At 30.1% G+C, this 17,558-nt stretch overlaps 1 protein-coding gene across 2 annotated transcripts; it reads right to left on the bottom strand.

Annotated features, from left to right (window-relative positions):
- Positions 1–14,250: 14,250 nt before the first annotated feature.
- Positions 14,251–17,214, bottom strand: LOC149547699 (monooxygenase 2-like). 2 transcript variants are annotated; one of them, XM_089791776.1, is made up of 6 exons: positions 17,159–17,214; positions 16,978–17,128; positions 16,474–16,623; positions 16,141–16,357; positions 15,814–16,042; positions 14,251–14,953 (listed from the first exon to the last, which is right to left on the bottom strand). In XM_089791776.1, the coding sequence occupies exons 2-6, from the start codon at positions 17,058–17,060 to the stop codon at positions 14,436–14,438; spliced, it is 1,197 nt and encodes a 398-aa protein (XP_089647902.1). In that variant the 5' UTR covers positions 17,061–17,128; positions 17,159–17,214; the 3' UTR covers positions 14,251–14,435. The 2 variants fall into 2 exon arrangements, with proteins under 2 accessions (XP_089647902.1, XP_089647903.1); XM_089791777.1 differs by lacking the exon at positions 17,159–17,214 and having other exon boundaries at positions 16,141–16,346.
- Positions 17,215–17,558: the final 344 nt, after the last annotated feature.

Raw genomic sequence — 17,558 nt, 5'->3', positions numbered from 1 at the left:
GCACCGAATGAAATGGATAATTATGTTGAAGGATTTACTATAGGTATGATTCAAGGATTTAATGCATTCTAAAATAATTGAAATTATTTTCAATTGCCAACATATTAAGGGAATGAATTCTTCATACTTGCAAAATTATATAATTTAGGGTATCTATAACTATTGATCATGTTTGCTAAGGGTTGATAATGTATACCACAGAGGATTATAGTTGATTAGGTATTTCATCGACTTGTAACATTAGTAGAGGGAGACATTTATGGGCTTAGAAATGTTAGTTTTTTTGTTGTTTTTCTTGGAGGAAGAGATTTCCTCTATATATTAATAGGAGGAGATTTCCTCAATTTCTTAGTTATCAAAATGAAGTGATTTCTAGAGATATAAAGAGAAAGTAATAGATTTCCTAGATATCTTATTAAGGAAGTGATTTCCAAAAGAAATTGGGGAAGAAGGTTAAAGAAAATTTTTAGTGAGGAAAGCAAAGGCAATTATTCTTGTGGACAGAAATTGTTATACTTTCAGCTATGAATTTTTCAGATTATTCTAAAGGCAGTTTTTAGCACAAGTTTGTGTGTGCACATTCAGTGAGAGTTGTTTTCTTAAAAGAGAAAGGATTGTGATGCTGAAGTTATTTTTGTATAACTGTTGTAGCAATCTTGTAGTATGTTATTACTCTTTAAGGTGGATAGAAGGTGTAGTTGTAGATTTTCTTCATCAGAGATTAAGTGAAGAATTGAATAGAAAAGCCCTAGTACTTTCCTATTGGTAAATAGATAGCAAATATACTAACAAGACTTTGGTGAGGAATAGTTTGTATTCTTTAGGGACAAGTTGGGTGTTGTGAATAACACCTTCCTTGCTAAGAGGCAGTGTTAGTTTTTTTTCTATTTAGCTCAGAAGGTGGAGGTAAGTTGTTTTAAAGCAACTTGAGTTGGATATTTAACAACTCTATTTTTATTCTTTAAAATAATATTTTTAAGTTTGTGAGTTTGAGAAAAATAGGAAGTGATTTTATATATGATTTAAAGCCTAAGAAAGAGAGAAAATATTATTTCCTTGCTTGCTAAGTAAAGTAGTTGGGCTCTATATATGTAAGATTATAGTAGCAAACTTGTAGTGGATTTGATTCTATTGTATTCTAGAAGATAAAGTTTATTGTTAGGATGAATAGAAGATCTAACAGTTACAATTTTTTCTTCAAGTTGGGTTTCCTAGGTATAATTTTTTATATTTGATTGACTTCTATTATTTTACTTCCACTATTTAGTTTCAATTAATTAACCCAGAGTATTAATTGTTATAAATAAGATAAAGCCTAGTACAATTTATCTATAAGTGAATTATAAGAAATTAACCAGAAATGCACAACTAGTAGAAGAAGACTAAATGATTGAATTGGAGTATAAATTAAATAATCCTCAAGACATTTAACTCGTTGTAGGCTAGATTAGGAACATTATTCAACATTGAAGTTTATTGTTCTACGAGTTGGGATATTACAAGTGAATCACAGGGCCAAACGAATACAAGTCCCTGGGCATTTTCAGCAACGATGTATTATAAGATGATGAGAAATTAATGTATTATTCATTACCATACTCCACGCCAAACACAAAATCACTGCATGTGCATGGAAATACCCTAGTATCTTGCTTTGGCTAAAATACTACGAATATAATGATTGGAGCTTCCTTATCAATGTGCCACATAGATTGAATGTTATGGAGCAAGAAAACAATGTCAAATGAATGAGGGTAACAAAATATCTTCCAGATATGGTGGTGGTTATTTATCTGAGAACATTTTGTAAGACTGTCGTGTTGCATACCAGATCCTTCAGTATTGGAAGGATGTTGAGCTCACACAAAAATTATTTTACTAAGCTTGGACCTCATAACAACATAGTATAATGTTGGAGTAGTCAGTCTCAAACCTTAGCATGATGAGTTGTAGTGAAACTGCATGATGCTAGAGGACAATTTTGATGTCACAAATATTGTAGTTGAGTTACCTTCTATGCCAAGTGGAAGAGTTGAAGCCACTTTGGACCTCATCTTGTAGAGATTTTTTTATTATATTGGATCCATATTCAATATTTAGGAATGAGCAAATATTGTATTTGGAGGGTCATATGTTGTATTGCCATATTGCCACATCATGCTAGAAATCACAAACCTTGTTGTTTGTAACTCAAATGGGACTTTTGATTGATACGAGGTGACATTGTGTTGGAGTTTGGAAGAAATCAAGCACAATAGATACCTTCCACATTGAGGTATAACAGAAGCATGAAGATCGTTATGAATCTGCATGGGGTAGTCCACAATGGATCTTAACAACAATTGGTTTAGAAATGTTCATCATAGATGTAATATGAGAAAGACATCATATTGAAGAAAGAAGTTTTTTATATTTTATATGATACAAAGAATTTCAATAATACAAGAGTGGGAATTTTACATTATGGGGATTAAATACCAATGTTTCATTGTCACTTGAACCATCTTTAAAAAGGAGGAGATGTTAGGGAAGAGACATCATCAGAGTTTCAAATCTGAATCATTCTTTGATTTGATTTTCATGGGCCTTCGTTAAGGGCCTATTTGTTTGTAGGCATATGAATTGAAAATTAGAATAGGAATGGAAATGGGGAATGAGAATAGAAAAGGACAATTCTAATCTTGTTTGGTTCACTTAGAATTCAATGGGAATATGTTAATCCATTGTTTGGCTGTAAAAAAATAGAATAGGAATAAGGTTAAATTTTGTATTTTTAAAAATATTTCCCTTGAATTTTTTTGTTTTAATTTATTATTTTTTGGTTAATTTTTTCAATAATAGTAAAATGGTTCATTTATTTTCATTTTTATTTTATTCATTGAAGTTAATAAGAAATATAATTTATTTCATTTTTAAAAACAAATAGATATAATTAAAAAAATGTTTTAAAAAGGTTTTTAAAAAATAAAATGTTAGAAAAAAATATGTATTCAAAAAAAATTTAAATTTTTTTTAAAAAATTAACAAATTTTTTTTTAAATTTTTTTTTTAAAAAATCAGATTAGGAACAGGAATGACCCATTCCAATAACAACTATTTTTTGGAATGGACATATGCTCATTTTAAGGGCAAAATTGGAATATGTTTGCCTATTCCCTATTCCAATTTGAGGTACCAAACAGAGAATACATTTCCTATTCCTATTCCTGCAAACAAATGGGCCCTAAAGAAACTTTTATCAAGGATGTATAGATAAGTATTCATTATTTTTAAGTATTAGATTTATCTACTCACCAACATTCTCTCTCTTAATTGTATTTCTATATGTACTATAAGAGCTATCTACCTTGATATTTTCCTTTATGTCTGAGGATGTTCTTATAGAAAAATAAGGTAGGTACTTTCCACATGCTACCAAATATTGTATAGAGTTAATCTTATGATAGTAGCTTCAAAGAAGTTGTGATCTAGAATTCATTATTCATTAGTCATCAAACTTCTAAGGGAGGGGATAGAGGATTTGACTTTCCAAAATCTTTGTTTAGGGGGAGAATTTTGAGGTGCAATTTCTTGTTAATGAATTTTTCTCTAGGAAAGAAAAGTTTGAGGTGAAATTTCTTGTAATGCATTATTCTTTGCGAGAGATAAGTTTAAGGTGAAAGCCCTTGTTCCACCCTCTATGAGTAGCTATGGTGGATTCACCCTCTGACATGGTTCATGGTAGATATCATGTAAGTTTATACATGATTTTGTTGGAAAAACATCATGAGAGGTGACAACCTTTCATCAATGTTTGTGGCATGCAGTCGCTAATGTAAGGTGACAATATTAAAAATGGATTGACATGTTATCATGACGAACTACAATAAGTTGTTGTCCCAGAATGTGTTAGAGATCATAATAACAAACATATCATGATAGATTGCACTAAATTGTTATCCTAGAATGTTCTAGGAGATCATGATAAGGTAAAAGCACAAACCTATGTCACCCTTTTCTAAAGAAAAAGGTTAACGAAAGTATAACTGTTCACCTTCAATGACATAAAACTAGTATTATTATTTAGAATTTGAAAATGAAGTAAACTAATGAAATGTGTAGAAATAGATGAAGTTTAGGATTATAATTTTTAATAATTATTTTGAATAAGAATTGATATATATATATATATATATATATATATATATTTTATAGATAATGTTTTAGTTGCTGAAAATTAGGAGTTTAGTTCCCACCACAAAACTATATGAAAATAAACTTATTTCAATTTGAACTCAGACTATGTTATAGATAACCTATATAGCTAGAACAATCAAAAATAAAAATTGACTTTAGATCTATAATTTATCTTTTATAATGATTCAAATTTCAACTCACCTAAAATTAATAGTTTTCATCTCCCACCACATTTTCAAAACAAATCTATTCTAACTAGAAGAAAATTTATACATTCTGGTAGATGACTCTCTCCTCTAGAATGTCATATAATTTTTATATTTTTTAATATGATTTAATATTTATTCTCTTTTTCAAAATTGACATTTTTTCAAGTGTTAAAATACGTGCTTGTAGAATTTTTTAATTACAATATACTATATTTAATTAAAACACTATAAACTCTATATAAGAATATTCTTGACTTTGAGCTCTATAAAATGTTGTTTATATGTTACTAAAATAATATCATAAAAAATAGTAAGATTTATTGAAACGTTAGTTTTCTAAAATAATTTTATTTCTTTAGTAATTGGATGTAAACTAGTATAAAACATGCATTTAATAGACATTTCCAATTGGAAAAGTGTGAGACCATATATGACTTAGTTAAAATGAATTTATCTAGATCATATGCTTGAACAAAATTGATTTTTGGATAGAAATACTCAAATTTAGTCATTTTGATAAGTTACCCTGAAAGGTGACACAACTTTGTACTTTTACCTAATACTACATTTGTTGTGTTTGAGTTATTGATCAATTATCATGATACACCACATTATCTCGTCCTGCAATGTGTCAAAGATCATCTCTAACGCATCATGATAGAGTACATTAAGTTGATGTCCCAAACTGTGGTAGAGATCATGATACTTTTCATAATGGAGACTACATTATTGTCCCTAAGGTCAAGGTTGTCATTAGATAGACTACATTCAATATTGTCCTAGAGTGTGCCAAAAATCAGATAACTCATATCTTTCCAAGATATGGTATTCTTGTTGATAGGCATCTTGGTGTTGATGCTAGTGCTCATATTACAAGAATGTGAGATCAATAAAATTTTCCAAAATTATATCACCATTATGAGATGATTGTATTGGTCGAATGCTCCCTCAAGATTACAATACTCATCATGATAGACTACATTAAGTTGTTGTCCTTGATATCATGATTGTTATTTGATAGACTACACTTAGTTGTTGTCCTGGAGTGTGTCAAAGATCAGATAAGTCATATCCTTCTAGGATATAACATATTCTTTTGGTAGGCATTGTGAACATGATGCTAGTGCACAAATCAAGAGAATAAAAGTATGATGAATGTCGTATGATTGATATTTCTTCTTGAATCATACTTCAGATGACATCTAAGTTGATTGATATATGTTGATATTCCTAAATGTGTCATTCCAACAATATCATATTGAGATGATACCTCTCAATATGCTTGAGAGCATAATGTGTTTTATAAAAACCCTCCATAACTAAGAGTGAGTGGTAATGTTGCCACTTTTGTCATGTTCAATTAACCTAGAGATAGTCCTTCTATAGTTATTAGTTAATCATCAATAAGAAAAACCCTCATATATCTACTTATATATTTATTATATATATACATATACATATATGTGTGCATGTGTATGTGTGTGTTTGTATGTGTATTAATATTATCTAGTTGGTGATTAATTAATAAATTACTATAGAGACATGTCTCATAAAGAGACGTTTCTCTTCTATGCATGTTTAAATAACATTCAATATGCATTTAGAACACATAGAAAATATGGTAGTGTTATCACATTTGTAGAAAATAACCTTACAAAACGAACATTATCACATGAATACTCATAAATAAGATAAACAAACCCTTCATGCAGAACTAACTTTTGGGTATTCTTCTTATGATCTCTATCGTTGTCCTTAAGAGAACATGAAAGATAATATAGAATAGACAGCTACATTTTATACCTAAAAATATTCAAGAGAATAAAATGATAGCTATGAAACTCGATATAACAGTTATCAACAATTATATACTCCATTAGGGATATGAAGACTTTTCCCCAAATAGGTTTTAATTTGATCTACATCAAAACAACCAACAATTTTAACATGTTTATCCATGTCTAGTTACATTAAAAATAAAAATATAATTACTATAGTGCCTGCCCTTAGTTCACATCTCTATTATCATTGCTGAACTCTTTTAGACCAATTTATACTTGATGTTTAGTAGCATTACTTTCAGATTATTAGATATTGTTTCAGATTTAGTTGATTTACGATAAGATTACTTGGTAATCTATATTTCATGTATGCATGATGATTATCATAGTGTTTGCAATTATTGATGATGATTAGTTAGATGGTTTATTTATCCTATGTGTTTTTTTTCTTGCTTATGGATACTTACCCCATACTGCATGTGTATGGTGTGCATGTTTTATTTCTTTATGTATGGCATTTCTGATCTGGTTGAGGAAGGGAGTCGTGGTCACCTGCTAGTTAGGATCTACACGATGCACCACTTCTTGACATTTTCTATTTAGCTTAGTATATTATGTTTGTACATATGTGGATTTTATGCAGATTGTAAGTACCGAGTATTTACTTCCCTGAATTGCCAGGATGAGCATACCTTATTGCACTATCTCAATGGTAAGAGAGGGGAGATAAATTCTTGAGTCCAAATCTTAAACCTTTAAGCCATTTGTTCTAATTGAAAATTAGGATAAGTATCTGAGTCAAGTACCCTCTGAATGTGTCAGATGACATTAATTCGTAATTATAACCCTTTAGTTTGGTTTTGTATGTGTTTTTCTTTGATGGGTTTTCGTATGTTTTTGATTAAGTAAAACAAGTTTTACAAAGAACCTGAAACCCAAATGTTTTATGTAATATTATAAATATAAATAATAAGTAAAGTCCAACTAGTATGCATCTACTTATAAAAAGCCAAAACCAAAAGACAGGCCTACGACCAGGAAATAAAAACCAGTAACCCTAAATAAGGACCAAACAAAAAATGAAAGCTAAAAATATTAGTTATCCCTATCTAGAACCTGCAAAGTCTCTATAGCTTCATTGGCCCTCCAACTGTCCACACCCACTTGGTCCTGGATTTGATCATCCACCAACCCCCTAGTCTCTTTCTTTTCTTCCTTTGTTTTTCCACATTCCATACTAGCCTTATCTTCTTTTTCCCCACCAAAGCTAGCTTCCTTTAGAGATTCACCCAAACTATTGATATTCTCATTTAGGGTGTTCAAAGTTGCTATCCCCTGATTAGCCAGGTTCTGACTAGAAGTCTCTATCCTTAGAACTCTTTTTTCAATCATTGAGATACAATCCTCCTAGTCAGCATGGTGTCCCTAGTCACTACTTCTCAAGTGGTTGTCTTTCTAGCTTGCTTTCTCCTTGAGCTCTTCTATCTCGTGAAATAGCCATTTGATAGAGCAAAAATTGTCTATTATGCTATTTTAGCTCTTCTATGAGTTTTCGTATGTTGCTTTATGAGTCTTTGGTGAATTTTCTATTAATTAAGTCTAATTAAAAGATTAAATTAATGATTTAATTTAAGGAAAAATTAATATGATATTTTAATATTTAATTAATTGGAAACTTAATTAAATAAAAAGAATTAAATTTGAAGATAAACATTATAAGGATAACTTAGAACATGATACTATTTATTTAATTTAATAATAATATGTTTAGAGATCATTTTTAAATAAATACTAAATATTATTAGTTAAGTTAATAAATATTTTATCAAATTAAGTTTCAAAAATAAATTAAAAAGAAAAAATATATTATTAGAAAGTTATAAGTTCACATGATGCATGCATGAGATTAAAATATTAGAAATAAATTGAAAAGATAAAACATGTGACTTTAATAAAGATATGTTAAATTGCATAAAGTGTGCATGGGATTTAATTTAATAAAATTAAAAAGCAAGTCAAGTGAAAGTTAAATAAAGTTATTAAATAATGCAAATAATGTGCATGGAAAAGATAAAGTAAAGATTAGGAAAAGTTAATAGGAGTTAAAGTCTGGTGAGCGAAAAGTTCTCTCGGGTGAATGCACAATTTGTGCCCCAATTTAAGGAGAGAACTCTTTATCACAATGGTAGGGTTCATTTTTGGGGGATACAAATTTGGGGAGCCAAATTTTGGAGAAGGAAGAAATTTTTTTGGAAAAGAAAAAGTTCTAAGAGAAGCGGATTACTCTACAGTTTTTTGGGACATAGCATTTAGTATCAGTGTCTAGGTAGATGCTTCTACTTTTCGCATATTTTAATACACTCTCTCACTCTCTCTCTCTCTTGTCTTCATCGTGTTTGTTAATGGTTTGAATAATTCCTGTGTCAAATGTAACATATTAGGAGTTTCTAGTGTTTTTGCTAATTCTTCTATATATGGGACGTCTTTAATTAACCAATATAATCTTTCTTCAATAGATTTAAAAATTGCAAATCAATCGAGGAGGGTTTTGAAATTAAATAGAAAATTTAAAGAGATAGTTTGATAGGTTGCTTGTGTTTTCTCTATCAGAGAAATGTCAAAAATGTTATTAAAAGAAAAAAAGAAATATGATTTAATGTACAAAAGGAAAATTGCTTTAATTAAATTTTTATTTATTAAAATTTAATGAAATAAATTTAGTTTTAAAAAAATGATTTATAAAATATATAATAAATTAAAAAATTAATATGAAAAAAATTAAAATTAATTTGGGGAGGGGCAGGTTTCACCCACCCCCTACCTTCTTACCTTTTCACCATTACTACCACATTGTACCTGCAGCAGAACCTGCTGCTGACACAATAGGTATGGCAACAGACGTAGCGTACTCTACTGCAGTAGCAGTAGAGGTGTCACATGAGCGGATAGGCCAGCGAGCCTTTTATAAATGCTTATTTTGATATGCATTTTTTAAAATTTTATTTTTAATTATAATTTTATTACATATTATTTATATTGAATTTTTAAATTATTAAATTTTAATTATATTAAAATTTTAAATTATATTGAATTTATATTATTATTTATTAATAATTTTATAATTAAATAAATTACTAATAAATGTAATATAGTTTTTATTAATTATTAATTAATTAAATTAAAATTTATTTTAATTAAGATTAATTAATAGGGGAAGTTGTTTAATTAAGTTTAAAATTTATTAAATTATCATAATACTGATTTTAATGAAAATGTATATTATTATATTTAAAGATCAACAAGTATTATTAATAATTTAATTATTACACTCAGATTGTTTTAGGACTTTGACTTGAAATCAATTAGGGGTAATTGTATGTTTCATTTAGATATAGGAACAATATAATTTGTAAGGGTAAACTATGGGTTCCATCTGTTTAAAACATACGTTCAACTGGAAATGGAAACCTCACATTAACTCAATGGTATATTATCAATCAAAGTGAACTATGAGACTATTTACTTGAACACAAACACTAAAAACTGAAACCTTATTGTTTAACTCAAACTATGTGTTTTCGAATCAAACCAAATTGTGAGACTATTATGTTTTCTATGTGTTGTCTATACTTTTGGGTTTTGGGGTTGACCTAGCATTGACCAATCTTAAGTTGTTACCAGAGGCTTGGGAGTTATGTGTTTGTGATGTCATGTTGATGTTGATGTTGATGTTGATTATTTTTACTTAACCATGGTATGTGATGGTATTCTCTATGTTGAGTGTGTTTATATTGTTGATTATTGTTCTCAGTATCTTTATGGGATAGTGAGATTTATGCTATGAAATATCTGACTTGACCATTTTTGAGTCCTCGATTAGTTATACTCGAGTTGCTTTCTAGTCGCCTTAATAGGACTGAAGTGTTTTCTTTGATCTTGGTGATGCCACATTATCACATATTTGAGTTGACCTTTTGGAGTCTTTGATCATTATTGTTGGGATACTTTACGGTTGCTCATTGAGAACTGATGGATATTGTGATTTATCTTTGATGCTTTCAGTTGCTCGTAGAGATCTAATATGATTATTATGATTACCTTTTGATGCTTTCCAGTCACTTGTGTATGATTGAGGTGATTTTTATATAATTATGGATTTATTCTTTTACTGAGCCTAGGGTAGGTTATCTATATGTTATGTCAGGAAGTGGCTTGCAATGGGGGTCGGGGGCCCTAAGTGGCCTCAGGGATAACCCATTATAAGTTGTTTTAATAAGTGAAAACATTACACTAAATGAGAGTAAAATGAACCTAATAAGAGTCTTATATGTTCTCGCCCATGCCTCGAGTGCTAGTATAGACTAGGATGGGAGTAGAAAGAACGCTTGGTTATGACCTTGCATTCTGTAGTATGCCTTGTTAGTACAAGAGGATACTAGTGGCCGCAGTGGGATCACTAGGGACCCAAAATTTCTAAGGGACTGCTCAGGTAACTTGTGTGATTCATGTGACGACACTTGCCCGCTTACATAGTAGTTTCTTACATGTCTTGTATGCCTCTGGGATTAGATGTCGTTCTTTATTAGAACTTTTGAGTTAGATTGCTTTTAGAATTTCCTGGACTTAGTGTACTTTTGATATGTGGTTTGGTATCTTGTTTAGGACTTGAGACTATCTCCTCAGCGCAATGGGAGTGGGCCATTTAGGTTCCACGTAGTGAGGTGGTAGTGCTTTTTACTCTTACCATTGAAATCCGTCCGTAGTTGCTATGGCTGGAGCTCTTGGGATGCTTGTTTATCATGATTAGATGATGTTATTTATTGACACATTTCCTTATATTAATGGTTAGTATGTGTTAGGTGATGTTTTATACTTTGTAGGATCATCTTATGCTTTATTCTAGTATGTTATATTTCCTTGTGCATATGTTGTAGCATGTTTTAGTAGTGATGTCCCTATTATGATAGTATTGATGATTTGTTCGATAGTTTGGGATGTTACGTGTGGGGGATGGCTAGGGCCCACAATGGACTAATGATGCTATTGACGATTGGGAGGAATTGTACACTTAGCTAGTTGTAATTTATGATGGATGGATATATTTTATGATGGATGTTTATATCTTTTATGATGGATGGATGTATCATGTATGGTGAATGGTTTCATTTATTTTATTATACTTGTATCATAGATCTGAAGAGGATGATGTATTTATATTTTTACGTATGTATATGCTTTTAGCCTTTCATACCATGTGACATGTACAGTGAATGATTGAGCATTTTGAATTTTATTTGCCAAAAGGCATTCAAAACAAATGTATATTATGGACATTGGACTTTTCATTATTCTTTCATGCAGATATGGTAGTTGTTAGACTTAGTATTAATTAGATTAAAATGTAATTCAATGTCATGGGATCCTTAAGGAATGTAACATGTTATGTATGTTTTAACTGATTGTATGTTATTACTTCCACTACTGTGTTTGATGTGTATGTTACTCTTTCTTGTTTCAAAAAAAAAATGTTGGCAAACTTAGAAAAACTTTAGGTCATTTCTTTTGGGTCCCTTGGCGGGGCATTACAATTATAATCAAATTTAAAATCTTATTTTAAAAAATCAATATAAACCCAAATTTTAAACAAAAATCAAGAATTTTATTTTAAAAACATTGAAAATAATAAAATAATAAAACTAGATCATACCAGTGATGATTCGAGGTGAGATTTGGAAAAAAATAAAAATAGAACCTATACTTAATTTGTATCATATGTCTAAAGCCCTTTGCCAACTTTGGTAACAAATATGACATTCTTTACTCATGGTCAGTATTTTTTACCCACAAAAATTAGATATCCAATCTGAAATCAAATATTCAATATTTTTGAGTATCTTATAGCTATCTAATATATGATATTATTGGGTACATGATAACTATTGGATTCTCGATTAGGATTGTGCTTTGTTGTTACCTTTATCTAGATGTATTGACACCCATGCCAACCAAAAAGTCAACACACTTTTTAGTGTATTTTTGGGCAAGTGAAAAGGGGATTTTCTCATATTGCCACTTTTTGCCATACCAAGATCCTACACATACCCAATAATTTAAGGTTATTTGGATGTAATTTTTATTAACTTTCTGAACATTGGAAAGAAAAAGATTTAACTTGCATTTAAACACCTTTGTGCATTATTAGTTCATACCTTTGGCAGGAAACTAATGAAATCATGAGGTTCCATATAAGTTACAGAATTAAAAAATTTCAAGATACACTAATGTTTGCAAAAGTTATATTAATTTGCATTTTTTTTGGAATTGAAAAATTCAATTTTTTTAAAATTGTATTGGCTCATGATGAAAAAGACAATAAAAAAATTCAATTTTCTTCAACAAAAATAATTTTATTTATTTTTAATACCTCTATTAATGAATGCATTAATTGCAACTTTATCCTTTTCACATGTGTGACAAGTGGATAAACTTTTTTTAAAAATAATCATTTTTTTAAGACCTCTATTAATGAATGCAGTAATTGCAACTTTATCCTTTCCACATTTGTGACAAGTGGATAAACTTTTTTAAAAAACAGCCATTTTTATTTTTCACCTCACAAATATGTCTAATCAATATTAATTATTCCTATCTATTTTCCTTACCAAGTTCAAGTATAGACTTCAATGTTTTATATTTCTTATTTTAAATATATTTATTACTAGCTTTACATTGATGTTTACTTTTGTAATTTGTAAAATGTTATTCAAATATAGATATTTTAATCAAATATAGAGTTAAACATATTTCTTATTTTAAATACATTTATTATCTTCTACTATTTTACAATTTTGCTCAATTTTTTTTATACCATTAAACTACCCCTAAAACTTACTACATATTTTGGTACTTTGATTTAAGTAATCAACAATTATTATTTTAATTAAATATTTCAACTTATAATTGAATTGGTAAAAATGAGTAGTTCATTCATATAATATAATTTTTATTGTTATTTATATATTTCTTAAAATAATAAAATTATTAATTTTTTTCAAGTTCTCTTCAACTCTCTCTATTTTTCTACCTTTACTTGTCCTTATAATAACATAGCATTCTCTCTTTTAGCTCTCTCTTCATATAACATTATATTCCATGGGCCATAGGCATCCTTGATATCAACACTAGCTTAGTTGTAAATATACAAAAAAATGTTATGAACATTTCCATTTTAAAAGACATTTCAACGTTTTCCATTAGTTCCTCACTAAACACAAAAAACTAATCTCGAGCCATAAGTTTCCATTAGTAAAACATAAAGGCATTGACAAGATAGAGATCATTGTAAAAGCTACTTCAGTCAACCATAAAAACATAAAGGCAAGAACTTTGGTGCATGTGCCCCTTGTTTTCACTATTGTTTTCTCTCAAACATATTTTGACACCCTCAAAGGTTATATTTGCACATATTAATATTTTCCAACCTTTCGTTTGAAGATTTTTTCTAATGTCTTTCTCTATTTTTCTCGTGTGTCTAGTATTTGTCTTGTCATTTTTTTATAGATTGGAATATTCATCTTAACATTTGTGTAAGGATATTGATTAGAGATAATAAGTACAACATGTGTGATCTTAAAAGACAAGGATTTGACAATGGTTCATTTTATAGACAAATGACAATGCTCTAGTTAGAAGAAGACTCCAAAACTTGATATTATAAAAAAATTATATATAAATGAAGCCAATTAAAAGTTCACATATGAGTGAGTTGTTCTTTAATCTAAGCCATATGTTTTGAATAGTTGCTAAAGAGAATCCACCTTTTATTATAATCACAAGTTGATATAGCTCTAATGTTTAATCATCACAAAATATTTAGTGCAAAAGTCTAAAACATGAACCAACATATCCATAATTTAAACAATCTCTTCAAAACATACAATACAAAACCCTAAAACATCTTATGTCTAAACCAACTTTTCAAGGAAGCAAAACATCACAAATGTCTTGGTAACTAACACTAAGAAGGAATTGAAAATGACTTAGGATATGATTATTGGTCCCTTAGATCGCTACTCTCATAGATATTATTAGAAGTCCTCTAATTCAATTTCATTGAGATTTTAACTGATTTTTTTAAGTGTAGTAAAATTAATTAACAACAATCTCACATCAAACTAGTTAAGCTTAAAAAGGATGACCTTTTATGCCCTAACTTAGCTTAAGTTAGCCATGATGAAGGAGGCAACAAAGCTCAGAGAAAAGTTAGACCTCAAGAAATTGTTGGAAGAGAGCCACAATCATACTCTGTATGGCGCAACGTCTTAGGGGAAATCATATTAAATAGGATCTTCTCCCGAATGAGTTTGGGCAACCACCAACTTCCACTCTGCACAATTCCCGAAATAGAGGATCCCACTCCTATTCCAAAAGCTCTATCTTTCCTCGTTTCCACATATTTCTTTAGTGTTGCCTCAATCTCAGCCATATTATCCAAATTCGCTTCTACCAAGCATTTCCCCAAAATGATTGAGTCCTCTAAAGCCAAAGCTCCGCCCTGCCCCAACTCAGGAGTCATCGGATGCAATGCATCTCCTGCCATGGTCACATTGCTTTTTTGTGCTTTGCTTGCTATAAATGGCCAAAGATAGCGGTACTTCAAAATGGCCAAGCTTAAACTATTGGGAACCGATCTCATTATCACCTCTTCCATTTCTTTATGCCCAACACCTTCCACTAAGTGTAGTGCTTCTTCTTTAAGGATTTTTGCATCATAAGAGATGGTTGTGTCTACATTTACAAAACCAGAAACAAAATTAATATGGAATTATCAAGTCATTTAATGATATTTTATACATTTATACTTCTAAATTATAATCATAAGATTAAAAAGTTCATATCTAGGTTCTCAAATAAAAAAGCTATCTTGTAATCAAAATATGTGATACTATAAGACAAAAACAATGTCTAGCCAAACAAATTAAAATTATCGATTAAAAAAAAATAAAAAAATAAAAAAGATATTTTATACTTCTTTTTTGCTATTACTTTCAAACAAGTATAAGGATTCTTTAAGTTCAAAATATTTTTGAGGGTTAATTATTCTATTATTATTTTTATTGGTGTTTAGTTGAAATTAATATAATATTGTATCAGATGAATTTAGTTTAAGTTTATAATCAAATTCTTAATCTTACTTAATTAGTTAAAAGTATATCAGTCCCTATAAAGCAAATTGTATAAAAAAAAACAAAGAATAAAAAAGTCTAGCAAAAACAATCACAAATGGTTTTCTAATAAATTATTAAAATTATTTTATAGAATAAGTTGAAAAATTAGTGTAAAGAATGATTAAAAAAAAAATATAAAAGATTTAAGATTTAACTTTATTTTAATTCTAAGAAAAAGTTTCAAGTAAAAAGACAAATGAATTTTTATTTGCATGAAATTGCTTATTAACAACTTTCTTTCTTAAATAAATAAATAAAAATCTTCTCATTAAATTTATGGGTCATTGAAAAAAGGCTACTCATTCCAATAATGATGATTTAAAAACCAGAGGCAGAAAAAGAGGCTACTGTAAAACTATGCGGAGACTCTGAGTGTAAGAACCAGAGGCAGACTAGCAGACTACGAGTTTGGCTATTTACCTCCAGGAAGGGTTTTCCGAGTCAAGAACCAGAAAACTTCCCTTTCATTGCAAGGAGCGAAGCCCACCCTTAATCCGTCTCCCCAGATCTGAGTCGTAACTGGCTGAAAATGGTGGCCCTGCGGGAAATTGGCTAACCCTAAAAATGTAGATCTTCCAGCCAAATTTGGGGATCCAAACCCTAGCCACTTTGCCACCGTTGAATTCACTCCGTCGCATCCTATAATAACCTGAAATTTGATCTAATCAGCATAAAACACCTCTACAAATTATTCTCCAAGTAGCCCAAACCCTAGTTAAAGCTTCTACACTGAAACAAAGAAAGTACCTTTGGTGAAATGCGGCTTCCATCATCGAGCGTTACAGTGCTTGAATTGTCTTGCCGTTTGTGAATTGCAGAAATCTTTGAGCCGAATCGAATAGTATTTGCCGGTAAAGCTTGAGCTAGGGTTTCGAGAAGCTGTTTTCGTTGCACGCAGCGCACTTCATGGTGCTGTAGATCGATGCTCTTGGTGAGGCCGCTGCTTGTGGATACTGTGTCAATTCTTTTCCGAAACACGGATGAAATTTAATTAGAATCTCATGATTGAAATTAATAATAACAGGTTTCTGGTTATTTATGAGCAGTAGACTTTTAATTTGAATTTTCTGATTAAAAAACCTCTGTAATTTCGTGTGCTTGCGGCGAAGAGTGTCACCCACGCCAAGAGCATCGAGAGCTCTCCAGCCGTTGTCCCAGATCGTGAGACAGGCGCCTGTTACTCGCAATGAGCTTGCTTGTTCCAGCACAGTTATGCTTTTGAATCCTAGTCTGCAACACCACTAAATACTGATGAGTGGATATGTAATATGAAATTTTATCAGAATTGGAGTCAAATTCACTCACTTAAATTTTATGGAAAGCGATTTTTATTGAAATCTGTTACAGCAACAAAAAAATTATTTAAATATAAAAAAAATTACTGTAAAAATTTATTTCTTAATTCAACTGTAAGCCTTCATTTAAAGTAACAGATTCCTGTATTTAACAAAATTTAATTTCTTGTGGATCTTTTGTAATCTAAAATATTCCAGTCAGCAGATAAATCAAAATTTAACCCTCAACAAAAATATTGTTGGAGATTCATTATCCAGCAAAAGTTCGTATTAAGAGTTGAAATTAAACCTATGAAGAGTAAGTGCAGTGGCTAAGCCAGCAATGCCACCGCCTGCAATCAAAACTTTGCTGCTGTTCTGTAAATGTGCCATGCCAACAATGCTGACCGATAAATATGACGAATCGGCTCGTAATGATTTTTCTGGAGAATTTCTCTTGTGATGTGATTTTTCTGGAGAATTTCTCTTGTTTAGGCGTACTGCTATATGGAATCCAACTTCGCTTTTCTCTTGCGTTAGAGGAAAAAATTAGATTTGCTTATATAAGGTAGATGGTAGCGGCCCTGGTCAAACTCAAACGCAAGGGTTTTCAACAGGCGGCAGAGATGATTTGACCGTCCTTTATTTTATGTTCACATACGTCTTGCATGTCAAAGAGTTTTAGTTTGAATTAAGTTCTTATTGTAGATGTGTTGAGTTAGGTGTTCATAAGTGTTCGTTAGCGTCAAGTTTATGTGTTGTGTCAATCATGAAGTAGTTTGTTGTCATTCTAATTAGCAATCATTTACCTTGTTGAGTCAAGCTATTGTATAAATTGGTATCTATTATTCAATAAAAATAAGCTGGAAGTTCTTTCTTCTCTTCTTTTTT

Source organism: Cupressus sempervirens, chromosome 7, assembly GCF_028749045.1.
Source record: "Cupressus sempervirens isolate cs-2001-9-10 chromosome 7, ASM2874904v1, whole genome shotgun sequence".
NCBI classification, from domain to species: domain Eukaryota; kingdom Viridiplantae; phylum Streptophyta; class Pinopsida; order Cupressales; family Cupressaceae; genus Cupressus; species Cupressus sempervirens.
This window is presented reverse-complemented; position numbering and strand designations above follow the sequence as displayed.

What these genes read in the sequence shown, in the direction of transcription:
- LOC149547699 (XM_089791776.1), bottom strand. Translation starts at nt 17,060, where the DNA reads ATGGCACATTTACAGAACAGCAGCAAAGTTTTGATTGCAGGCGGTGGC. An exon ending in ACTGCACTTACTCTTCATAG is followed by an intron (nt 16,624 to 16,977) that starts GTTTAATTTCAA and finishes GTGGTGTTGCAG; the next exon opens with ACTAGGATTCAAAAGCATAA. An exon ending in GAAGCCGCATTTCACCAAAG is followed by an intron (nt 16,043 to 16,140) that starts GTACTTTCTTTG and finishes ATCAAATTTCAG; the next exon opens with GTTATTATAGGATGCGACGG.